Source organism: Carcharhinus amblyrhynchos, chromosome 10, assembly GCF_965287045.1.
Source record: "Carcharhinus amblyrhynchos chromosome 10, sCarAmb.v2.hapA, whole genome shotgun sequence".
Lineage (NCBI taxonomy): Eukaryota > Metazoa > Chordata > Chondrichthyes > Carcharhiniformes > Carcharhinidae > Carcharhinus > Carcharhinus amblyrhynchos.
This window is the reverse complement of record NC_137333.1, coordinates 49,913,787-49,939,858: the sequence shown is the minus strand read 5'-3', so window position 1 is coordinate 49,939,858 and position 26,072 is coordinate 49,913,787. Positions and strand designations below refer to the sequence as shown.

At 40.9% G+C, this 26,072-nt stretch overlaps 2 protein-coding genes across 4 annotated transcripts in view; one reads left to right on the top strand and one right to left on the bottom strand.

Annotated features, from left to right (window-relative positions):
- Positions 1-12,119, top strand: part of naalad2 (N-acetylated alpha-linked acidic dipeptidase 2) — a 77,741-nt gene extending 65,622 nt beyond the window's left edge. For both annotated transcript variants that reach the window (XM_080197013.1, XM_080197014.1), the window contains 4 exons: positions 289-553; positions 2,133-2,214; positions 5,121-5,213; positions 8,228-12,119. In XM_080197013.1, the coding sequence (XP_080053139.1) occupies positions 289-553; positions 2,133-2,214; positions 5,121-5,213; positions 8,228-8,414 (627 nt within the window). In that variant the 3' untranslated portion in view covers positions 8,415-12,119. The remainder of the gene's footprint in view (positions 1-288; positions 554-2,132; positions 2,215-5,120; positions 5,214-8,227) is intronic.
- Positions 12,120-20,491: 8,372 nt separating this feature from the next.
- The window catches only part of LOC145348923 (cysteine and histidine-rich domain-containing protein 1-like), a 43,132-nt gene continuing 37,551 nt past the window's right edge, over positions 20,492-26,072 (bottom strand). For both annotated transcript variants that reach the window (XM_080197012.1, XM_080197011.1), the window contains exons 10-11: positions 25,254-25,316; positions 20,492-21,136 (exon numbers count right to left, since the gene is read on the bottom strand). In XM_080197012.1, coding sequence (XP_080053138.1) covers positions 20,960-21,136; positions 25,254-25,316 — 240 coding nt within the window. In that variant the 3' untranslated portion in view covers positions 20,492-20,959. The remainder of the gene's footprint in view (positions 21,137-25,253; positions 25,317-26,072) is intronic.

The window sequence follows — 26,072 nt, the reverse complement described above, 5'->3', positions numbered from 1 at the left end:
TTGACCTGAGAGAATCATACAGTGCAGAACGAAGCCATTCAGCCCAGCGAGTTGGCACCAACCACAATCCCACCCACGCCCCACAGATGCTGCCTGACATGCTGATTGTTTTCAGAATTTTCTGCGTCAATTTGAAAAGTTCAGGTGCTCCTTTTTTCACTTGGATCTTAGTGTGAATTGACAATGGGGAAATCAATTGAAAGGAAGACATTTCCTTCTAACCTGTCGCTTATTCTCGCTACAATTAGTGGATCACATTAACCATCTCAAGTATTCCTTGTGTTCCAGAACACTGCCAAATTCAGCAATTACCCAGTGTATCACAGTTCTTATGAAACATTTGAGCTGGTGGAATGGTTTTATGACCCATCGTTTAAGAAACTGCTTGCGGTGGCTCAGGTACGAGGAGGATTGGTTTACGAGATAGCCGACTCCATCATCATACCTTTTGACTGCAGAGATTACGCCGAAGCTTTGACTAACTATGCCAATGTCATTTACGAGCTGGCCAAACAGCATCAACTTCAGCTTAACAAATACCAAGTTTCATTTGGTGAGTAAGTGTTTCAGCTGCGATTGGATTAATAACTTTGCTGAGGAATTCTCATGCGTATGATTGGACAATTTCCTTTCCTACATATGTGCATATTTCTCTTTCCTGCCTTAAGTATTTTAAATATTAATATAACATACATTGAATGTTGGGTGTGATGTGTCTGAAAGGTCACTGCAGCAGAACCCCTCCATCAAAACAGCATGAGATTTGACACTAATAATTGATCAAATCTGGGAGCTGTGTGAACTCATAGGCTGGTCCATCTCATTGAGGATTTACCAGCTTGAAGGAGAGATCTTCATCCCAGTGATATGAACGCAATTATAATTCAGGTTCTGGAGGGAAAAGTGTAATAATTTACTGTATTATTCATTTGCAAATAATTGATATTTGATTCACCTAAACAGATGGATTACAAAAAGACAAATGGACTTAATCTAGATAAATTTAAGAACAGATACATGCCCATGGCACCTTCCCATTCATTTGTAGAAGGTGCAACAGCTGCCCCTTCACCTCCTCTCTGCTCACCATCCCAGGTCCCAAAAACCCCTTTCAGGTGAAGCATGCACCTCCTTCAACCTGGTCTATTACATTTGCTGCTCCCAATGCAATCTCCTCTACATCAAAGAGATTAAATGTAGACTGGGTGACCACTTTGCAGAACACTATTGCTCAGTCCTCAAGCAGGATCTAAACCTTCCTGTTGTTTGTCATTTCAATACACGTCCTTGCTCTCCTGTCCACATGCCCGCCCTTGGTCCTCTGCTATGTTCTTGTAAAACACAACGCAAACTGGGGAAACAGCACCTCACCTTACGATTTAGGCACTTTATAGCCTTCTGGACTGAACATTGTGTTCAACAACTTCAGAGCATGAATTCCCCTCCGCTTTCACCCCATTTCCATTTATCTTATTTCACTTCTTTTCATCTCATTCATCCATTTTTATTACTTCATATTCTTACTTTATTTTTCCACCTCTGAAATCTCGTTCTCCATCTTGGTTTCCAGTCTGAGATCTAACTCATGATAAATGGAGCGTAGTAATTTCACAATGTTCGTGTTACAGTGCAAGCCTTAAATCACAATGGTGATTTATTGAACAATAGTTCAAACTACCTACAAAGAAGCTCTGAACAGACACAGGTCTAGTCTCACCGTCTCCTGGGTTCACGCTGCAGGTTCCAACTACCAGGACCTACACCCTAACACCCAAAAGGATAGGTTTACATGCTCTAATCCAATAGAACCTAGGAGGGCCATGTGACTCATGAACAATTGCCTCTTAAAGGGGCCATGTCATTATAGTCCATGTGGTATCATTAAGTATGGGAGAGGACTGCTCTTGAGTGATGTCAATGTAGTTGAATCATCGTAGTTGAGGCTTCTGTGGCGTTTATGTTGGAGTGAAACACAGAACTTGGTATTCTACATAGAGACTGTAAGCTTGAACAGTACTGAATGCTGGGAAAATATTTACATAAGCTCCTATTAACCAGTGATACTGAGAAAGTAACAAAATGCTTTCATTAAAAAAAACTAAGGTTTCCTAAAATCTGCTTTTGTGTTTCAGACTGTTTGTTTTCAGCTGTACAAAACTTTACACGCGTTGCCATTGATTTTCATAAACGACTGGAAAAGATTGAAATCACTGAGTGAGTATAAATACCTACTAAATGGAGTAAAGCTGAACACCAAACATCACTCTCTTTCATGCTCAAGATGTTGTATCTTCCCCTCCCACTCCTTTATCCCTTCGTTCTCCAATAAAGCATGTCTTCGTCCCGTATCGTAAATGAATCAACATGATTTCTAAGACTAATTGGATTAGAAATTTAACACCTACTCCTTGCATTCACACATCTACTTTGCTTCCTTATGTGGTAACCTGCACAACAGCTGGAATGTCTACAAATCGCTGATAGCCAACTGAGTTTTTTTGCATATCTTCATGCATACTTTTTTTCCCTTTAATGAATAGCAGGGAAGTAGTGGGAGCATTCCTGGCTGAACCACGTCATCAATGCTCCTTCCATGGTCAGAATGTTCTGGTGAGGGATTTGAACCCAGAGTCTCTGAACCAGAGCTAGGGACACAATCACTACACAACAAGATTTCACGGACACTATCACTGCACAACAAGACCTCAGGGAAATGACCACTACACAACATGATCTCTTTGGGCCAACTGCTTGGAGCATCATGATTTGAATTATAACTGAGGTTGTATCAATTCAGCATCATAATTCTAAGAAGGTTGAAAAAACAAAACTGGGCATTTATTTTATTCATTTTTGGGAATGGGCTTGGCTGGTTAGCCAGCTTGCATTGTCATCCCTACACTTCAGTGACTGCAGTGGTTCAAGGAGGCATCTATCCACCAACTTCTGAAGGACAACTGGGGATGGACAATAAATGCTGGCCTAGTCAGCAATGCCCACATTCTGTAAATGAATAATTAAAAATCTGCTCCTTTGATTGTGGGATTGATTAGTTCTATCACTTGCTGCTTATGCTGTTCGCCATGCAACTAATTTTGTGTTGTAGTCTACAACACAGGTATACTTGGTGCTGCTCCTGGCAAACTTTCCTGTACTTTTCATTGAACCAGGTGAATGCTCTGCCTTGGTGGTAATGATGGAGTGGGGGTTATGCTGGGCCGTGATGTTACAGTTTCTGGTTGAGTGCAGTTTTTGCTGCTGCTATGGCCCACAGTGCCTCATTGATGCCCAGTCTTGAGTTGCAAGATCTGTTTGAAATTTATCCCATTTAGCACAGTGGTAGGTGCCACACAACACAACGGAGGGTATCCTCAATGTGAAGATGGGACTTCATCTCCACAAAGACTGTGAGGTGCTTACTGCTACCAATACTACAGGTTGGTGAGGATGAGATCAAATATGTTTTTCCCTCTTGTTGGTTCCCTCACCAACTGTCACAGTCCCAGTCTAGCAACTACGTCCTCAGGACTCAGGCAGCTCAGACAGTAGTAGTGCTACCAAGCCACTCTTGGTGATGGACATTGAAGTCCCCCACCCAGAGTACAATCTGCACCCTTGTCACCCTCAGTGGTGTTCATTGTGGAGGAGTACTGATTATCAGCTGAAGAGTGTTTGGGGGGAGGGTGGTTGCGGTTCTATGAGTTAATCAGCAGAGGGTTTCCTTTCCCATGTTTGACCTATTGCCATGAGACCTTTTGCAATCTAGAGTCGATGTCGAGAATTCCCAGGGCAACTCCTTCCCGACTGTATACCACTGTGCTGTCACTGCTGCTGGGTCTGTCCTGTCATTAAGACATTCTTATTGTTTTGGGTCTGTTGCACACTAATAGTAACTGGCAAGTGCTGGCAGCATCGATGTTGAAAAGTAATTCTGTTAAGGCCAGATAAAAGCAAATTACTGCGAATACTGGAATCTGAAACAAAAACAGAAAATGCTGGAAAATCTCAGCAGATCTGACCGCATCTGTGGGGAGAGAATAGTGTCAACATTTCGAGCAAAGAGAATCACGGGAGATTTATACTGTTGGGGTGGGGACACACTTGATTGACATGTTTAGCATCTTCTTAGCTTTCTATGTCCTTATTTACATTCCCTTTGTCCAATTCCATGTCTCCTCTCTCCCCACTCCAACATATAAATCTCTGCTGACTCTCTTTGCTCTTAGCTCTGACAAAGGGCCGTGTAGACTCAAACCATTAGCTCTTTTCTCTCCCCACAGATGTTGTCAGATCTGCTGAGATTTTCCAGCGTTTTCAGTTTTTGTCTCTCTTATGGCCAATGTTTTGTAATTTTTAAGGATATTAAAAATGAGTCCGTTCTTTATAATCAACATTTACCAGCACATTATCTGTTCCAAGTGACCACCTCAATAGACCATTCACCAGGCAGGGTCATTCATTCCCCAATGCCTTTGAGCTCCTAATCTGTATTCATGCTGAGCCATTTCTTTAGAATTAGAAGATGTTGAGTGCAGCATGGAGTAGCATCTCCAGCCAGAAACTCAACAGGAACCCATATACCTCCTTTCATGCATCTTAATGTCTAGGTTTCAGGTACCCTCTTGCAAATATCAAAAAGAAGTATATGTGATTTTCATTCTTTCATGGGACATGCACATTGCTGACCAGTCCCTGCTCCCATCTGTAATTGCTGTTCAACTGAGTCACTCACTAGGCCATTTCAGAAGGCAATTGGAAGTCTGGAGTCACATGTAGGCCAGACTAATTTCCATCCCTGAAGGGCATTAATGATGCAGATGGATTTTTACTGAGACAAGCTCTCAGTTCTACATTGATTAATTGAATTTGAATTCCACCACCTGCCATGCTGGCATTTGAGTGCCTGTCCCCATAGCATCAGCCTGGGTCTCCTGGTTGTTAGTCCAGTGATTACCGCTGCCACCAGCTGGTCAGTTAAATAAAACACTTTCTGTTTGCTCCAAGGAATCATCTCTTAATGCAATTTTTTGGTTATTTAGGTGTTGAGACAAATGAAATGATCTGCTATTTAGAAACATTTAAATCTGTAATTTCCCTCATTTTGTAAATGTATTTTATAGTGCTCTCGCTGTTCGAATAGTAAATGACCAACTGATGTTTCTGGAAAGATCCTTCATTCATCCTATGGGATTACCTGGAAGACCCTTCTACAGGTAAGAATTGATATGGTCAGAATCAGGCAATAATACTTACCGTTGCCAGTGTTCCGTTTATCAGATGACATTCTGATCCATAAATTAGCTCCTGAATGCATTTACTTGCTGACTGAATTTAACTTATTTTGTCTAGATGTTCCCTGTGTCTCTTTTTAAATTGGCTTTACAATTGCATTACTTTGTTATTTTAACTGTTATTGTTGCAGCTCAGGGATCTTTAAAATAAAATTACAAGCCGTTGTTAATGGGCTTAATGGAATGTCACAGATGAGCAATGTGCTAATCATGTTAAATAACTTGACAGTTTGCAGCAAAATTTCAGTGTACTGTTTGATTCTGTTCCATTTTCACTGGAGTGGAAATTTTTCCCATAATCAGTTTTACAATGTTGATGGGAGAATTACTGAAATGTGTAAAAACAAAGGCAAAGGAACGTACAATAGCCACTTAGTCTTGAGCACAATAGCAGCGATATGGTTTTATATAACTCATTTGAAATCCTCCTACCATTACATTGTGTATGTTTATGAATTGTAAACTTTATACCTTCCAAGATGAGAAACAGAGGGTGCAACTGTGCAACAAGCCTTCATTAGTGGTATAGGAGGCACATCTGGCCGCTTGCCATGCAGGCCCTGCTGCATCAGGGGACTATAGTGGTACACACAGTTCATTCCCTTTGTGTGCCCAAAGAGCTTGAAAGCATGAGAATATGATATGAGCTGATACAATGCAGGAATTTATAAAACTGGCCAACAAATGTTCAGAGAATGCCTTCCATATTCACTCCTGAAATATCAAGTGTTAGAAAGTAAATGTCCTGCTCTGGACTATTTAAAGGGCCACTTAACAATTTGGATCCGTTTGAGGTACTCTGCTCAGGCCAAGTTGGTGCAAGCACTGTAGGAACGTGAAGGTTTCTACTGACCACAGGGTGAGAGAATAAACGAGCGTTTGATAAGTATAGGAGTAGTGGTTGTGGTGTCATTTGTTCTGTAAGTAGGATATGCAGAAGAGGAGACAGAGGGAAGGGATGGTTCAACCCTGAGTGTCTGCCAGAAGCAGTAAGCCTTTCCAGGATTATCTCAGAACAGTGCTTTAGGAGATGCCTTTATACAAAGGAGGTGGCAGAGTTGTGTCAGCATCTTCAAGAATAACTGGAGCCTGAAACTAGTGAGAGGACTCTGTGTCATTAAAGATCATCAGCACTCAATCCTTCCTCACCACCAGTTCCTTCCTGACTGCAGCTGCTGACATTGAAATATCCAAAACAGGGAAGACCAGGATAAAAGGGCATATTTTTGACCAGGATATCAATGGCACAGTCCTCCCAGTTCCCACATGTCCTGATCATTGATTCAGCACGCTACCCTTCATGCACATGCTTCCCCCAGGTGGCTGCTAACCAGCTGTTATGTGTAATATTCAGATTCTTTGAAAGTTGGGGTTGGGAATCAGTGATCCACACACATCCAGGTTGGATTCCCACTCACCATTTAATTCAGCCTATGCTTCCTTATGGAGCGTGCAGCATCAATTATCCAGCAGTCTGCAATGCATTGTTGCAATTCCCTTTTATAGGGACTGAGCCGTAATAGCAGGGGCTGTTAGTATATTTTCCTTCTACCCTATGCGACTTGCCACTTGCCTGGACTGTGCAGAGGGGACATTGGGGTTGTGCCAAAGCTGCCAACTTTGAAGCTGCAATTGTGGAAACGTGGTGGGTAGATGAGGTTTTTTTTGTATTCCCCAGTCTATTTCTAATCAATGTGGCACATCATAAAGCACCCTTATATTCTAAAATCTGAGTGATTGTATTTCATGATCAGAGATTTCTGTTTCTGTCCCTGGGATAGATGACTCTGTAGCACTGTGCTCTCCAACACCACCTTCATGGCTTCAGTTATTTTGCATCTGACCCAATGCACTGTCACTGCCCATGTCGCCCTGCAGCCCCTCCTCAAAGAAAGGACCAGCCCGTGAGCATAGCCGGATCCCTGTCTTCAACCTCAGTTGACCACAACATGATGGGTCGGACTGCAAGTATAAAGTATACCATGATGTAAAAGTCAGCCTGATGCTCTGGTACAACCCCCATTTCCTAACTAAAAGCACAAAAGGAGAAGGGAAGAAAGAATCTGAACACGACAGAAAGAGTACCATCTTAAAACAATATAGCTGTGATAAGGAAATGGCAATAATTTAGGGACAGGAGAAATGGGAGAGAGAAAAAGGCATAAGGAATGAAAGCTGTTGCAAGACAGGTAACATAGAAGAGTTGAAAACTACATTTAAAAAGATTGGACAGGAGGACGAGGAATACTGCCGTGAATGACAAAGTAACTAGCTGACAATGAAGTACAGAAATGAAGAAATATGGAGGGAGGAGAATTGGAACTAGAAAAGTGGTTTCTGGTCAGAAGTAAATGCAATGGGGCTAATATGACCATTGCATCGTGCAAGGAATAGATGGATATGGACCAAGGACAGGCAGAGGAATTAGTGGGATTAGTTTAATTTGGTGTCACGTTCGACACAACTTCATGGGGTGAAGGACCTGTTCCCATCCTTTACTGTTCTATGTTCTATGCCAGAATCAGGTCATTGTTAGTTTAATGGTTAGCTTTGTTGCTAGGTAAATTTGGTTGGCATTCACTTGAACCTTCCCTCTGGAGACAATTTGGCTTCAGAATCTCAAACAGGAATACAATCAGATTATTTCTCATTGTTAATCTGATTTTTTGCTATGATTCCAAAATGAAAGTGTACAGGCCCAACCTATTTGAGCTGTCCTTATAACAAAATCCCTGCGAACCTGGAAACTTTCCACACCAACAACACAAATCTGTGTTACGGCAATTACTTTATTTTAAAAAGACCTAATTTATTAAGCCCTTTTACCAGATCAATGTCTATCCTGACAAATATGCTTGGTAAACTCGCCAAATTAACCAGTCATCAGTAATGTTTGTTAAAAGTGTGGCATTGACATTTCCTTTTTCCCCCCATAGGCACATCATTTATGCTCCCAGCGCACATAACAAGTATGCGGGGGAATCTTTCCCAGGAATCTATGATGCCTTGTTTGACATAGCAAATGCTGCAGATGAGCGCAAAGCCTGGCAAGAAGTGAAAAAGCAGATTGCTGTTGCATCCTTCACAGTGCAGGCTTCTGCCAGGACATTAGTGGAAGTGTAATTTTATTTGGTTTTATACTTTTGAGAGGTTGAACAAGGAGTTAATGATGTGATATTAAGGCCATCTTTACATGAATAATCATTTAGGAAATAGTAATGAATCTGTCTGAACTCAAATTTGAACAAAATTTACACTTTTTTCAGTTATATATTATAATCCACCCTACAGCTATGCTAGTAATGTCTTATTTTTGATAGATCTGTATTAAAACCTACAGCAGTCATTTTTTCATCTCCAAGATATTCCAGATTACACATGAGATTTTAGAGAAGCAATAGCAACACAGAAAAAAAACAAAAAACCTCTTCAATTTCTATATCAAATGGAGAAACCACTGATAATGTTTACAAAATTGTAATTAACATTGACATTACCCGAAGTAATGAAAAAATAATCAAGTAGTAAGTTAACAGTTTTTTTAATAGTCAAATTAACTCAAACTGCCGGTGTTTGTTATCAGTTCCATCCACCAAAAAACCCTCAAGAAGCTTGGCACCATCCCAGACAAAGCAGGCCGTTTGATTGGCAACCCATATGCTAACGTAAACATGCACTCCCTACGCCACCAGCACACAGTGTCTACAGTGTGCAACATTTACAAGATTCACTGCAGGAACTGGCCAAACCTTTAACAGCATCTTCCAAGCCGTTAGTCTTTACCACCTAGAAGAACACAGGCAGCAAATAAATGGGACCCAGCCACCTGGAAGTTCCCCTCCAAATCACTCACCATCCTGACTTGGAATCATATCTCCATTCCTTCACTATTGTGAAGTCAAATTCCTAGAATACCGTCCCTAACAGCACTGTGGAATTGAACCAGATAGATTGTAGCAGTTCAAGGAGATGGCTCACCACCACCTTTTCAAGGGCAACAAATACTGACCTTGCGAGCGACACTCACATCCCATGAAAGAACAGGAACAGTACAAGTGAAATAAAAACCTGAAAGGATATGCATCTTAAATGTAAGAATAACTAAGGATTTGAGCTCTTTTAGCAATGTGACTTTGAACAATGTGCTTTAATATTTTACAGTATTAAAATTCAGTATTCTAATTCTGCAGCTCAAAGCCTCAAAGCTTTCATACTTAGCATCTTGTAATCCACCAACCACATAATTTACATACATTTAAAAAAAAATTCATCCACATTTCGCAGGATGACTACAGAAGAATGCAGATGCTAGGTTCAATCAATGGCTATTACTGGGACTGAAAAGGCCAGTTCCTGAAGAAGAGGAAGTTATGGAGGCAGACTGAAGGTAAGTTGGGGCATTGGCAGGGCCTGACTGGCAGGCACCCATTAGGGACCAGAAAGGAGGGCTAAAGAGCCAGTATATCTGAGGGGAGGGAGTGCCTCAAATGATGAGGGGGGAATCCCTAAAGGAGGTTTGACCCCCTTGCCTGATACCAGTCTACTTTGTCAAAGCTACTGGGTTACATGCTTGATGTAGGCCTCCCCTCCATGGGTAAAAGAGTAGTGGGGACATGATGAGGCTCTTATATAGCCCTTGTTGTCTCCTATCCCTGTAAAATGGGAGATGGAGTGAGTGGGAACATAGCGAGCAGCCACTGCATTTTTCCAGCCCCCCCAGCCTCAAAACATGCCAACAGAAGCTGTAAAATGGAGCACTGGAGGCGAAATATGCAACCTACTCAAGAACTTTGGCATGCTGCATGATCACACAACTTAAAGAAAATATTGGCTACACTTTCTCCTCCCATGTAATGAATGCAAATTATTAAACACATCACTTGGCTTTTGTGAATTTCCTTCTATTTCAGGTGTCCTTATTAATAGTTTTAAAGAATCTTAAAGTAATTTATAGATATTGTACAATAGCTAATCAAGGGCCAGATAAAAATAATCAATGAAAAATGCTGGAAAACCTCAGCAAGCCTGGCAGCAATGATGGAGAGAGAAAAAGAGAATTAACATTAGTTCTGAAGAAGTCATAAGGACTCAAAGAGAGAGAGAAATGTGTTGGAATACAGACTGTAAAAGAAGGAATGGGGTAGCAGGAACAGGGTAGAAGGACTCAACAGGGTAGATTGTAGGAGCTAGGAGAGATTGCAACAAAGATGTGTAGGTCACAGGACAGAGGAAGTGTTAATGGCAGGAGAAGGTGCTAGTGTTGCATAAATGTAAGATATCAGAATGTGTTACTAGGAAAATAAAGGTCAATGCGCAGCGAAAGTAAAACTTAAGAACAAGTGACTGATGGCTGAGTGAGTGACGGATTGTGGAGAAAGGTCACAGTCTAAAGTTGTTGAACTCATTGTTGAGTCTTGAGGGCTGTAATGTGCCCAATCAGAAGTTGAGGTGTTACTGCTCCAGTTAGTGTTGGGGGCTGGGGGTGGGGGGAGGATCTTTTGGGTTCCAGTTAGTGTTGGGCTTCACCGGAACATTGCAGCAGGTCAAGGTTGGACATGTGGGCATAAGAGGAAGATGCTGAAATGAAATGGCATGCAGCAGGAAGGTTAGGGCCATGCTTGTGATTTGCATGAAATAGAATACACTAATTTCCCATGAATTAAAAAAAAAGTGCATTTCTTCTAATTTATAATGGAAAGTTGAAATGAATCGGAATTCGCTTTTAAAAAAAGCCTCGAAGGATCTGGAGAATTAAAGCTAACAGTTAATTCTGCTATGATAAAGTCTGAATTTCTTAGTTTTTTTTATCATAATTTACCATCGTTCGCTGGCTGTATTTATTCTTCTGTAAGTGCTCTGTTCCAGCTAGAAGTGTATAATTGCTATTTAACCTGGGATTCACCAATCTGATTCTCTGATCTTGTTCACCCTGCCACCACTGACAGTGAGAAGAGAGAATCTGGCACTCAGCCAAAACTTCATTCTCTTAAGCAGGACCAGAGAATTCCAACCAGAGGCAAGTTCAGAGAATTCTGGCCTCAGTCTCTAAAATATAGGGGGGTCATTTTCAGCCTGCCTTCGCCACCTGCGAAAATGGCAATGAGGGTTGAAAATCCAGAGAATTGGAAAATGCAATCCTCTTAAAGAAAATATTGGCTACACTTTCTCCTCCCATGTAATGAATGCAAATTATTAAACACATCAGAGACTACAGTTTGTGATTTTTCCCCACGCCTTACCACTGATGTAGTGAGGTTCACGCCCATAAAGGGCGAGAGTCTCAGTTCAATGCATTTTAATATATTTGACCATCATGAACCACTCCCACCTCCGCAAGTTTTCCCTTAGCCACATTTTCAAATCTTGCTGACATGCTGGTCCACAACAGGTTCATGATGTGGAGATGCTGAGTTGGACTGGGGTGAACACAGTAAGAAGTCTCACAACACCAGGTTAAAGGCCAACCAGTTTATTTGATAGTAAAGCCACAAGCTTTTGGAGTTTACCCCTTTGTCAGGTGAGTGGAGAGTTCTCCAGTCATCCAGACATGAACCTGTCATGGGGATCCCGGCAGGGGCAGGGGGTGGCACAGCACAAAGCTGAGTATAGCACCCAGCGTCCTTGCACTGCCTCCTGGCATAGGTTGGCATTGCCAGGCAACCTGACAGCCAACTTGTGCCAAGGAGACTCATGGGGGTGGGTCTTGTGGTAGAGAGGAGGAGAGTGGGAGATGTCAACAATGACTGTTGGTAGGGGGAAGTAGAGAGTTGGAGATGCCAGTGATCAGGGTTGGTGAGGGGAGAGAGATGACGGTAGATTGGGGAGAGGGGGCGGTGCCAGTGATGACTTGGTGGGGGATGATGGGGGAGTTGCTGGTGATAATCACATGAAGGTGTTTGTGGGGGGGGGGGGGGGGGGGGGTGGAAACGGTAAAAGGTTATTTCTTAATCTGATCAGGGTGTCCTTTACAAACAGCACCCCAATCTCAGTGCAGCTAGGGTTTAGTGTGTTTAGAACCTGTCTCTCAAAATGACAATGTGCAAAACATACCCTTTTTTTGACAAAGTGCCATGAGATCTAGAGAGAAAATTTGCCTATTTGTCTGGAAACACACCAGTTTTCAACCAGATCCTGACACTTTGCCATTGTTAAGATTCTGCCCAACAGTTTCAGAACATTTCATTGGTCACATGCTAATTTAATGGGGATAAACTTCATATTCTGATTAATATTTGGGAATGTTTTATTGAATGAATCTAATAGTGGGAAAATAATACAAATAGTAACTGTTACAATCTAAAAATAAGTTTTATAATTTTAAATGTAGATGAAATGCTAATGAGGTTAAGAACCTTGTAAAATAAACGAGGTTTTTCTAATCTGGTTTGAATGCAAAGAAATTATGCATTGTGATCTGAATGAGTCTTAACACTGAATGTGCAGCAGCACCTGGTCAAACCATTAAGGCTCTGTGACTACACGTGAATGATATGGAAATGCCGGCGTTGGGCTGGGGTAAATACAGTAAGTAGTCTCACAACACTAGGTTAAAGTCCAACAGGTTTATTCCAACAGAACTCCCACCCACCTGACGAAGGACTGCCAGTTCCGAAAGCTAGTGGCGTTTGCTACAAATAAACCTGTTGGACTTTAACTTGGTGTTGTGAGACTTCTTACTAAACGTGAATAGCAGTGGACCACTGATTTCTGTTCTGAGACTGCTTCTCAACAGTCTTGCTATAAGGTTAGAGCGAGTGGTACCAGTGTTTGATGATAATACAAAAATTAAAGACTTATTAAATAATTCTATAATTCAAAGTAAATAAAGGAATGGATAAACAAGCAGAACACCACCAACGGCACTGAATGAAAGTCGGTATGTGTTAGTGAAAACAGTCCATTTGAATAGGAGAAAGCAGGGTGATGGGGTCTGGCAGAGGATTTTGGGGGTTCAGGTGTCCACAAAGTGGAACCTTTATGGACAGAAATATAAAACATGATCAAGCAAAAGGATCAATAGCAGAAGCATCATTTGGATCATTCTCTCCATGTGTTTAGACTGACCTGTTGGGTAGTCCCAGAATTTTCAGGTTTTATTTGTAGACAGAAATAGGCTATTTTGTATTGCTGGTGCATTTAAAATGACTAGGTGAAGATGCAAGTTTAAATGTTAAATGATTTAAAATGAGAACAGGAAAAAAAAGGTGCCATAAGATTTAAGCTGTAGAATAACAGAAGTTGGTGATTGAAGCAGAAATGGTCACCACAGTTCAGGCAAATTTTGTATTTACATAATACTACAGTGAGAAAAAACTCAATGGCGCCATCAGGTGCCGTGTTTTGGATACACCATTTGTCATTCAGTCCCTCAAACCTATTCCATCATTCAATAACATCATGGCTGATCTGTCTGTGTTTCAAATTTTATATTTCCATCTTGGACCCATCTAAAACTCATCCTTCCTTGACTAGAGACCAAAACTGCATACAGTACATGAGATGGGGGCCTGAATTAAGGAATCAGCGTAGGCAACAGTCCGTCAATGGAAATCGCTGTTGACCTCAGACAGGAATTTCCAGTCTCGCCCGAGCGAGGCTGCAAAATCCGACCTGCAATACCCTATGTAACTGGAGCTTAACATATTTACTTTGATGTTAAACGCCTCCCATTACAAAGAATAGAATTCGTTCCGCCTCCTGATTTACAGCTATTACTGGAATTTATTTTGCATCGTTTATAATATGGACAGCAGCAAAATATGTTCATTTGCTATTTCCTTATTTATCAGTTCTCGAGAGGACAAACACTTCCTAAAAAAACCTGCTGACACTCTTGCTATTTGTTTTTACATTTCCTGCAAGTTTCTCCCATACGCTAATTTCTTTCTGCTTATTAACATTTTAGTAATTCTCTGCCATTCCTTATATTCTGACCACTCATCTGGTCTGCCATTCATCCTTGTTCAGTTGTATGCTTCTTTTCCCCTTAAGTTCCAATGCTTTCCTTAATTTCTTTTGTTAAATAACAGATGGTGGGTCTTCCCCTCGAATAAGTATATTCCTACTATAAAGAAAAACATAAGTATTCTGGAATATCCCTGTAAATGTCTGCCACTGCTTCACTATTGATCTATCCTCCAGCTTAGTATGCCAGTTTATCTCAGCTAGCTCAACTTTCATATCCATAGTTGCCCTTCAGTTTACCAGTCTTAGTGCTTGTTTTGGAACCACTCTTCCTCTTTCAAACTGGATGTAAAATTCAATTATGTGGTGGTTGCTGCCACCTAGGGCCACTTTTACTTTGAGGTCACTTATTGTCATATAAAACAAAACTTCAGTCTTGGCATTGTGTAAACATTTTTGGCATTTGGTAAATATAATCTTTTTAAGACAGGTTTTGTTAATAAATCTGTTCATATCATCTTTATAAGACCCTTGTCAGACCCCACTTGGAATACTGTGCGCAGTTCTGGTCACCTCACTATAGGAAGGACATGGAAGCTATTGAAAGGGTGCAGAGGAGATTTACAAGGATGTTGCCTGGATTGGGAGTCATGCGTTATGAAGATAGGTTGAGGGAGCTGGGACTCTTCTCCCTGGAGAGACAAAGGTTGAGAGGCGACCTGATAAGAGGTTTATAAGACGTTGAGAGGAATAGATCGGGTGGATTCTCAGAGGCTATTTCCCCGGGCTGAAATGGTCGCTATGAGAGGACACAGATTTAAGATGCAGGGAAGCAAGTACAGAGGAGATGTTAGGGGTAAGTTCTTCACTCAGAGGGTGCTGAGTGAATGGAATCGGCTGCCGTCGGTGGTGGTAGAGGCAAACTCGCTGGGGTCTTTTAAGACTTCTGGATGAGTATATGGGATCTAATGTGATTGGGGGTTATAGATAGGTCTATGGCTTAGTAGGTATAGTGATCGGCCCAACTTGTGGGCCGAAGGGCCTCTTTGTGCTGTAGTGTTCTATGTTCTAATAGGTGAAAGAATAGGTGATGTACGATGTTACAGATGCACCAAATACACTATTCTATTGCTGACCAAGGGAAACTGCAAAATAAGTTTAATATAGTGAGGGAAAGAAAGGCCTGAGCATAAATAGTAAGAAAACAAAATGCCTATAAGTATCCAAAAAGAAAATCATGCTAGAATGTAAGATTAGTGCAGAATTAAAACAGGTAAACAAATTCTGTTACTTTGGAAGTATGTTAGTCAAATGGAAAAAGTGAGCACAAAATAGGATGAAGGATTAAATAGAATTAGATAGAAACTGTTCCATTGGGAAGACACATCATGGTTCATGAAAGGCAGGTCATGTTTAATTAATGTAGTGGAATTTTTTGAGGGCATTAGAAACACAGTGAAGAATGGGAACTAGTGGATGTGGTGTATCTGGATTTCCAGAAGGCTTTCAACAAAGTGCCATACAAAAGGCTTCTGCATAAGATAAAGGTGCACAGCATTATGGATAACTTATTAGCACGGACAGAAGATTGGTTAACTAACAAAGCAAAATGGAGATAAATGGGTGTTTTCCTGGTTAGCAATCAGTGACTAGTGGTGTGCCTCAGATCAGTGTTGGGATCACATTGTTTACAATTTACATAGATGATTTGGAGTTGGAGACCGAATGTAGTGTATTAAAGTTTGCAGATGACACTAAGATGAGTGGTACAGCAAAGTGTGCAGAGGACACTGAGTGTCTGCAAAGGGATATAGTTTGAGTGAGCAAGGGTCTAGCAGATGGAGTACAATGTTGGTAAATTTGAGATCATCCTTTTTGGATGAAATAAAGCAAATGGGTTATTATTTAAATGGTAAAAAATTGCAGCAAGCTGTTGTGCAGCAGGACCTGGGTGTCCTTGTGCATGAATTACAAAAAAATTGGTTTGCAGGTGCAGCAAGTAATTAAGATAAATGGAATTTTATCCTTCATTACTAGAGGGATGGAGTTTAAGAACAGAGGTTATGTTGCAGCTGTATAAGGTGTTAATTAGGCAACACCTGGAGTATGTGTACAATTTGGTTTCCTTGAGAAAGAATGTACTGGCAGTGGAGAGGGTGCAGAAGAGATTCACTGGGTTGATTCCAAAGTTGAGTGGGTTGGCTTATGAGAACAGACTAAGTAGACTGGGACTATACGCAGTGGAATTTAAAAGAACGAGGGGGGAACCATATAAAACTATAAAGGGTATAAGAAAGAAGCAGGAGATTCTGGCAAGTGAATCCAGAATTAGGGGGTAAAATAAGCAGCAAATTTAGGACTGAGTTGAGGAAGACCTTCACCCAACAGGTTGTGAATCTATGGAGTTCACTGCCTAGTGAAGTGATTGAGGCTCTCTCATTGAATGTTTTTAAAACAAAGATAGATTTTTGAACAGTAAAGGAATTAAGGGTTATGGTGAACAGGCAGGCAAGTAAAGCTGAGTCCAATGGTAGAGCAGGCTCAAGGGGCCAAGTAGCCTAATCCTTCTCCAAGTTCTTATGTTCTTGTTAGTATGGCCAGATACATTGCAGAAAAGGAAAGTGATCATGGTCAACTCAACGTTAGCCATAAAAACAAAGCTCAGAAACTTGGAATACTACATTACACTAATTTTAAGTCTCAACACCACATTAAAGTTGACATTAATCTGGTATAAGACTTCTTATTGTGCTCACCTCAGTCCATCACCAGCATTTCATGACAAAGGGAAATGAGTGTTGGATGAGACGTAGAGAGAACTGAGGATTTTGGGTTGTGGTTTATGAGGTGAATAGTGAAGATATCTTGGACAAATCACACTACCAATAAAGACATGCAAAAGAACTTTGCTAACAAAGATTAGGAAGAGATGGTTAGAATCTTTTGGGCACACACAATCATGGTTCAGATTTGATGCTGATGGGTATGATCGATGAAGGTAGACAAAAACGTTTTCAAAAAGCCTCACAAATTGGATGCATGTATCACCAAAGATGGTCCATGCCTCTAGACCATGATTAAAATGGAGGTCTGTGGTCACTATGACGTGTTATCTAAAGAGAATCACAGTGGTAAAGCTGTGACCTGATATGCACATAAGAAAGCTTTTTGGATTGCCGTAGTTTATCACTTCACTATTAGAGAGTAGAACCTAGTAGATTAAAAACTACCTTTAGGTTTTTTTGAAAGATAAAAGTATTCTAGAACTTCTACCATAAATAATCAAGAACAGTTTTGGTTTAGAAATGTTGCAAAACAACTTATGCTATAAATGAAATATTCACAGTAACTCTTTCGTATTCAATATGTAAAAGACCGATACATGTCTGTATGTTATGAACGGCAAGAACATTATCATTTTCATACATTACCAGCTCTTGTGGACCTGTCATAAATACCGAAAAGGTTTCACAAAGAAATGACCCTAATAACTTAATTGGTTTAACTGAGTACTGCCCTTGTGAAAACTGTTTCTCCTCCTGTTGTTACTGAGCCAATATTTAACCAAGTCAATAACTTGCCTTCAATTCTGTAAGTCAGCTTTAGCGAAGTCTCAGAGGGATTTCAGTGAATGCCTTCTGAAAGTCCATATAACATGCAGACATTCTCCTGTCCAATACTTTAGTCACCTCTTCCAAAGCATGTGATCAGGTTTGTCAGGTATGACCAAATCCATGTGAGTTTTCTAATCAGGTCTTCATTCTATCCTAATTACAGACTGGCAACTGGTACAAGAAACCTATCACCTAGGCTACAATTCCCTGATATGCTTGTCTCACCATACACAAATAGCAGATACACAATCTCCAGTCCACAGGAATGATTCCTAAATTGAGAACTTTGTAGAAGTCCTAACTTCAACCTCACAATGTTTTAGTCTACATTTCGATCTCTTGGTTTGGAAACCATCTTATCTAGAGGAACTGTCATTCTTTAGTGCATTATTCTCTTTTAGTTATTTGCTTATATTAATTTTGGAGAATCCAATTCAGTATTAATTACCTTGGGATTTCCAATTTGCTAATTTCTTAACCCTGAACATTATTTAATCAAGATGTACATTTCCTCATTTTCATTGAAAACTGATGTGAAATCAAGGAGCCAACATTGCTCCTGATCACCCTTTTTCTCCATTTATAAAAGGGAATTGGTTTCACATCACTTACAGGTTTTTTAAATATTCCCTTCTGGTAGTTAAGTGTATTTTGTCATTCTTTACAATTTTCCCATTTTCCAGAATTTTTTAAAAACATTGTGTACTTGTTCTTTGTAGTTTTATGTTGACTCTTATTTCTTCAGTTGTCCATGGCTGGCATTTTGGCAAGTAGAGCTCTTGTTCCTCAGGGACTTTAGCTGGTTCTGTATCATTTTTAAACACCTCCCACTGATGATCCATCTATTTTACCCATTCTGACAAACCCTAAAGGAAAAGAAACTTACCTTTTTAATGTTCTGAGGTTGACAACTACAGGACTTGAGGTTCCTGTGTAGAAGGGCCACACATGCACTATTGACCCATTTTGGCCATCTTCAGTACAGTAAATGGCCCTGTGCATATCTGCTGTTCATTGAGCTTTTTTTAAATAATGGAAACCTGCTGGAGCGTAAAAGTCAAAAAGTGAAACAGCATAAAAGGTTAGGTGACCTGCAACCTGAGTACAATCTAAGGAAGTGTCCTATGGAGCAGGACACAAGTAAAAAAGACCCCAATTCAAGGAGTGGGGTAGGAACAAACCCCATGACAGTCTCAAGGAAGAACAGGAATCTGAAAAGCAGCACAGAAAAAGTTTCAGAATTAGAGAGCTGCAAGGAGCAGACTTGGGTTAAGTGGACTTGAAAAAAAGTACAAAGACCCATGAAGGTAGCTGATGGTAGTTTCTATTCTGTGAGCTGTAAGGGCAAAGGTGTCCTTTGGAATGCTGCTGTTCTACTTGGCATAACCAAATATCTGACTGTACATGGATGGTGCAATATGTATATAAATATTTAGGGGAAAGGAGCAGCAGGTGGTGAGTTTTAAACCCTAGATGTGGATCTTTGTTGAAAGCTTTGCCTGGGAAGACTTCCAAGATGAGTTATTTGAGCCAGAATATTTATTAATCATTTATGGGATGTGGACATTGCTGGCAAGGCCAGCAATTATTGCCCTCGTGAAGAATTGTTGAGCTGCCTTCTTGAATAACTGCAATCCCTGTGGTGTAGGTATAGCTGCAGTGCCAATGGGTAACTCAATGAGACAATACATTTTCCAGTCAGGATAGTGAGTGACTGAGGGGAACTTGCAGGTGATGGCTAATGTATCTACTGGCCTTGTCTTCCTCCATAGTAGTATCCCTGGAAGGCCTTGTGAGAAAGAGCAAGTTTCAGTGAAGCCAGTTGGCTCACAGTACAACAAACATCTTTGGGGTCTGGGGGGGGGGGAAGCACAAGGCAGGCCAATGAAAAATTCATAGAAATCTGCTTTGGGTGGCATCTGGCACTTGTTTTTGCAGTGTTGTGCAGCCAATCACAGTTAACATGTATTAAATATCCTGAATAGTAGAGTACAAGACAGATTTTGTAAATTGTGTTGAAAGTATAGTCGGAATGGAGGAATCGTGTGATGACTCATTTATTGATGTTTGTATTAAAATCTTTCAAACCTTGTCTCATGTAATATAGTTCACTTTTCTTGCTTAATAAAGGTTTTATTCTTTTGTTTTAAAGTTCACTAGCAGACTCCTATATACCTGTTTAGTAACTGCCCTCCACAATTTAAAGTTAGGTCCATTAGGCTTGATTCCACTCTGGGATTGGAATTGTTCAGTAATAACTAACTGGATCGTAATGCCATGAGAAAACTTAGTTTACAGTGGACAGTATCTAGAATCTAAAGGATGAATGTAAAACAGCTACTTTCAAACAAACACTGTTCAATCATATTATGATTGTTTTAAGCTTCATGTTCGCACACTGCTAAATCTAATATTGCCTGTCTCTAGCAGGTGCTAAGTTGGAAACAATTTGACCTCAGGACATACAACTATACCCTGCAAAGATCGTTTTTAGTTGATCTTTAGACAACTGAAAGCACATGATTGAATTCTAAAAAAACACAAGTAGGAAATTCTATGCTGCTTGGAGGGAATACGTTAAACAGCAATATTGAAGAATCGTATTGACTACAAATAAATGCAGTTAAAATTGTGGGTTTCATATGACAACAACTCCCCACCTCCCAAACAAGCCATTCAATGAAAAACAAAATTAGGAACTTTATACTTTAGATAGTTCACCAACTAAAATATACAGCAATTTCAGTGCATTAGTTACTTTGATTTTATTTTAAAAATAGGAATAAAATGTGATTTTATCAAGACTATGTAAATAGAATTCTAATAGGTAAGTGTTCCAGACACTGGAAAAAAGTGGCCTTTATTTAATTTCAATCAAATTGAGGGTGCCACATTGCTTTTGGACATATTATTAATGTGCTGAATAATAGAGTTTATTTGTTACACAAATAAATCTATGCAGCCAAAGACAGACAAGATGTAGTACTGCTTGTTCATAAATATCTTAAAGCTTTGCATCAAAATACAGTGAGCTGTAATTTTATGAAAATTGTTTCAAAAACAGATACAGAATGTTGACAGGTTACACGATTAATGTTTTTACTCCCTCGCATCACCCACTTCACATTCCTAAATTGGTCCCAGTTTCTTTCAATCATCATCATCATCATCATCATCTTCTTCATTTGAATCTGGAGCTTGCTCTTTTTTCTCAGGCTGTGGTGGAGGTAGCTCAAGCCGAGCCCATAATATTGGCTCAGCTTTCTTCATAGTAATCTCAACTTTAGCAGGTGTCATATTCATTTGACTTTTACTAACATCAATGACCTTCATGAGGGAAAGGGAAAAATACATTAGCACTGCTTCTTCCAAATTCAAAAATCAGTTTTTAAACAAGCACAATATAGAGAACACCAAGTACCTGACAAAATAGCCAAATTTACATTTTGACAGTGGCTAGCATTGAACAAACCAAATCTGGCTTTCATTAGAAAGGACTTCTGACCCATAGAGTTGACATGAGAATTCTTGTTTTATTAATGTGGAAAACAACTTACATTTATATAGTGCTTCTAATGTAGGAAAATGCCTCAAGGCATTTCATAGAAGAGTAGGCAGTCTAACACTTCCACTGAACTAATACACAAGACATTAGGAAAGATGTCTTAGCATGGTCAGAGGTAGGTTTTAAGAAAAGCCTCAAGGTAGGAGCGTGAGATAGGTAGAGGGGCTTCCAATAGAATTTCCAGAACTTAGATAAAGCACGCATGTTTTAAGGCATGATCAACAATGGCAAAGCAAAGGGTGTGAGGGATATATAGGTGGTCAAAGTTCAAAGAATCATAGAATCGCTATAGTGCCATTTGGTCCATCGAGCCTGCACTGACTACAATCCCACCCAGGCTACGTAACCCAATGTATTTATCCTTCTAGTCCCCCTGACACTCAGGACAATTTAACATGGCCCATCCACCTAACTCACACGTCTGGACCGTGGAGGGAAAACAGAGCATCTGGAGGAAACCCACGCAGACACAGACACAGGAGGATGTGCAAACTCCACACAGAAGGTGACCCTAGGCAGGTATCGAACCTGGGTTCCTGACGTTTTGAGGCAGCAGTGCTGATCACTTTGCCATTCTGCTACCCCTCGTTGAAAGAATGCAGAAGTATTGGAACACAGAGGTTAGAAAAAGACTGCAATCACTGAACAGACTATGTAGATTTTCAGCAATTATTGAGTCAGATTCTAATGTTGCAGTGAGGGAACCACAACTGAATTCAGCCCTAATTTTATGGAAGTATCCTTAGAAAAGTTATCATACTGTCATTTTTAACTGAATTACAGCAAATGTTCATGATCACCAACATGATCATTTTACATTAGATGCATCAAGTGATATGTGAGCAGGATATGATGTGAATTAGGATGCGAGTGGCTTGTACAAACGAAGTTTATGGAAGGCCAACTAGAACATAGAATGACCAAATCTGGAAGCGACAAAGAAATGCAGGATTGTTTCAGAGGCCAAGGTGGCTTTTGACAGTGCATATGGGACAGGTAACTCATCTTGAGATAAATAAGAAATAGTTTCATCCCTAGACAGTAGCTGGGGAGGGAGAATAAATGACTCCAGAACTAGAAAAAATGGCTAGAATCAGGAGCTTCAAGACAGATGGAATACCACCCTAAAAATGTGAAAAGTCTTCAACCCATGTTGGACGCGGTGGGCTCGAGGAGGAGTTCTTGGAATGCTGCCGGGATAGTTTCCTTGAACAGTGTGTGTCGGAGCTGACGAGGGAGCGAGCTATCTTGGATCTGGTGTTATGTAATGAGGCGGGTAGAATTAGGGACCTTGTGGTGAAGGATCCTCTTGGGGAGAGTCATCATTGTATGGTGGAGTTTCTGGTGCAGATGGAGGAGGAGAAAGTGGGTTCCCGGACACGCGTCCTTTGTTTGAACAGAGGGGAGTACGGTAGGATGAGAAGAATTGGCGAATGTTGACTGGGGGAGCGCGTTGGAAGGTAGGTCTGCTGAGGAGCAGTGGAGGATCTTTAAGGAGATCTTTCTTGGTGCTCCGCAGAAATTTATTCCGATGGTTAAAAAGGACCGTAGGAGGAGAGGTAATAAGCCGTGGATAACGAAGGAGGTGAAGGAAACTGTTAAAAGCGGAGGCGTTTAGAGTAGCTAAGAGTAGTGGGCGAGAAGAGGATTGGGAGAGGTTTAAATGTCAACAAAGATTGACAAAGAAGTTGATAAAGAAGGGTAGGAGAAACTATGAAGCTGGGCTAGCGCTTAATATGAAAAAGGACAGCAAGAGTTTTTACAAATATATAAAAAGGAAGAGGCTGGCTAGGGTGAACGTTGGACCCTTAGAGGATGAGAGGGGGGACTTAGTGGTAGGGGATGGGGAAATGGCTGAGGTCTTGAATAACTTTTTTGTTTCGGTCTTCACGGAGGAGGACGTGAATAATTTGCCGGGTGTTAGCGATGGAAAGGTGGTAAGACTGGAGGGTCTCAATGACATTATTGTTACTAGAGAGGCGGTGCTCGACAGACTGGAGGGACTGATTGTGGACAAGTCCCCAGGACCGGATGGAATGCACCCGAGGGTTCTGAAAGAAACGGCAGAGGCGATAGTGGATGCCTTGGTGGTTATTTTCCAAACGTCGCTGGATTCCGGGGAAGTGCCGGAAGATTGGAAAACGGCTAATATTACGCCGTTGTTTAAGAAGGGTGGCAGGCAAAAGGCAGGGAATTATAGGCCGGTTAGTTTAACGTCTGTTGTAGGTAAAATGTTAGAATCCGTCATCAAGGAGGAAATAGCGAGGCATCTTGAGGGGGATTGCTTGATAGAGCAGACGCAGCACGGTTTCGTTAAGGGGAAGTCGTGTCTGACAAATTTACTGGAGTTCTATGAGGATGTGTCTAGGGCGGTGGATAGCGGAGAGCCGGTGAATGTGGTCTTTCTTGATTTTCAGAAGGCGTTTGACAAGGTACCTCACAAGAGGTTATTGCAGAAGGTAAGGGGGCATGGAATTGGGGGTAGGATGTTAGCTTGGATAGAGGATTGGTTATCAAATAGGAGGCAGGGAGTGGGGGTTAATGGGTGCTATTCGGATTGGCAGTTGGTGACTAGTGGAGTGCTCCAGGGGTCGGTGCTGGGGCCTCAGCTATTTACCATTTATATAGGTGATCTGGAGGAGGGAACCGAGTGTATGGTGTCAAAATTTGCTGATGGCACCAAGATTGGTGGAACGGCAAATTGCGCAGAGGGTGTAGAGAGTCTGCAGAAGGATCTAGATAGGCTGGGCGAATGTGCCAGGAACTGGCAAATGGAATTTAATGTTGGCAAGTGCGAGGTGGTCCACTTTGGTAGAAATAATGGTAGGAAGGACTATTACTTAAGTGGTGAAAAACTGCAGCAGGCGACGGTGCAGAGGGACCGCGGGGTCCTTGTGCATGAGTCGCAAAAACCCAGCCTGCAGGTGCAGCAAGTGGTCAGGAAGGTGAATGGGATGCTGGCCTTCATAGCGAGGGGGATTGAACATAAAAATAGGGAGGTCTTGCTGCAGCTGTATAGGGCATTGGTGAGGCCGCAGCTGGAGTACTGTGTGCAGTTTTGGTCGCCGTACTTACGCAAGGATATTTTGGCCTTGGAGGGAGTGCAGAGGAGGTTTACTAGGCTGATACCGGAGTTGAGCTATGAGGAGAGGCTGAATAAACTAGGCTTGTACTCGTTAGAGTTTAGAAGAATGAGGGGAGATCTCACTGAGACATATAAGATGATGAATGGGATGGATAGGATAGAGGTGGAGAGACTCTTCCCGCTCAGAAAGGACAGTAGGACTAGGGGGCACAGCCTCAAGATAAAGGCGGGGGGGGGTGGTTTAGAATGGAGTTGAGGAGGAACTTCTTCACTCAAAGGGTGGTGAATCTCTGCCCGTTGAAGTGGTGGAGGCTGCCTCGCTAAATATTTTTAAGACGCGGGTTGACGGGTTTTTGATAAGCGAGGGGATTAAGGGTTATGGGGAGAGGGCGGGAATGTGGAACTGAGCCACGACAGATCAGCCATGATCTTATTGAATGGCGGGGCAGGCTCAAAGGGCTAGATGGCCTACTCCTGCTCCTATTTCTTATGTTCTTATTCATTAGTTCTTATTTGAACAAAACTTGTTATTTAATTGCTTATATTAAGCAACTGTAATAAACACAGAAGGTCTCAACTCAAACAGACTACATAGATTTTCAGCAATTATTCTGAATCAGATTCTAGTGTTGCAGTGAGCAGAGAACCACAACTGAATTTATCTCAGCTCTAATGCTGAGGAAATATTGTTAGCAAAGTTATGATGCTGTCATTTCTAACTGAATTACAGAAAATGGGCATTTCTTGGTCAAAGGATCATTTCGGAAAATCTCATAACATTGATCTGTACTTACACCCCATAAGTTCATTTTGTGTTCAAAATGTTTTTCCCTTTCAAATAAAACGTGGATATTCAGCTGTAACATTAAAAACAATGACACTGATTTGCAGCATTAGAATACATTAGATTTTACACACAAAAATAAACATTGTCCAAGCAGTCAGTGACAGTGCAGTTATACTTTCTGCTTCAGTGTTGCAACTATGATAGTGCAACACTACAGTGATAGTTAATATAAACCAGTTACATTGACAAGTCAAAGGGCATGTTAGCACCACGCAAGACTTACTAACTTGTCAAAATGTTCTTCGGTCAATAATTACGTTTAATAAAATCTAACTCGTGTGCTGAATTTAGGTATTCAGAATGCCAAAAAAATCACGCTTAGTAAAGAACAGATTGATGGTTATCAGCTAATAACTGCACAAGAAGAGAGAGAAACTAGCATCTATGCACTGCAATAGAAATTTAATTCCTCATCAGGGTGCCTCGTTTCCCCTGCATTTAATAGGGCTACTGGATCAAGCACTTAAGAGAAGCATTTGCATGGGCCTACAAAACAGGCACCTAGTTGCACATATGCATAGATACAAATGAAAATTGGTTGCAGATGATTAAAAAGATCATTCCAAATTTCATAATTTAGTGTCAAAAAAGATTACCACAGGTTAACATTTACAGAAAACGTTGTTCAGGTGCCAACTGCTGTATTTCCAGATTTTTGTTTAAAAAGTATTATAAACAGATAGCAGAACTTTCCTTCAAGCAAAGGACCTCACTTGTACAGATCTAAACTCTGAAATCGGTTTGATAATTTTAATGACTATTATTT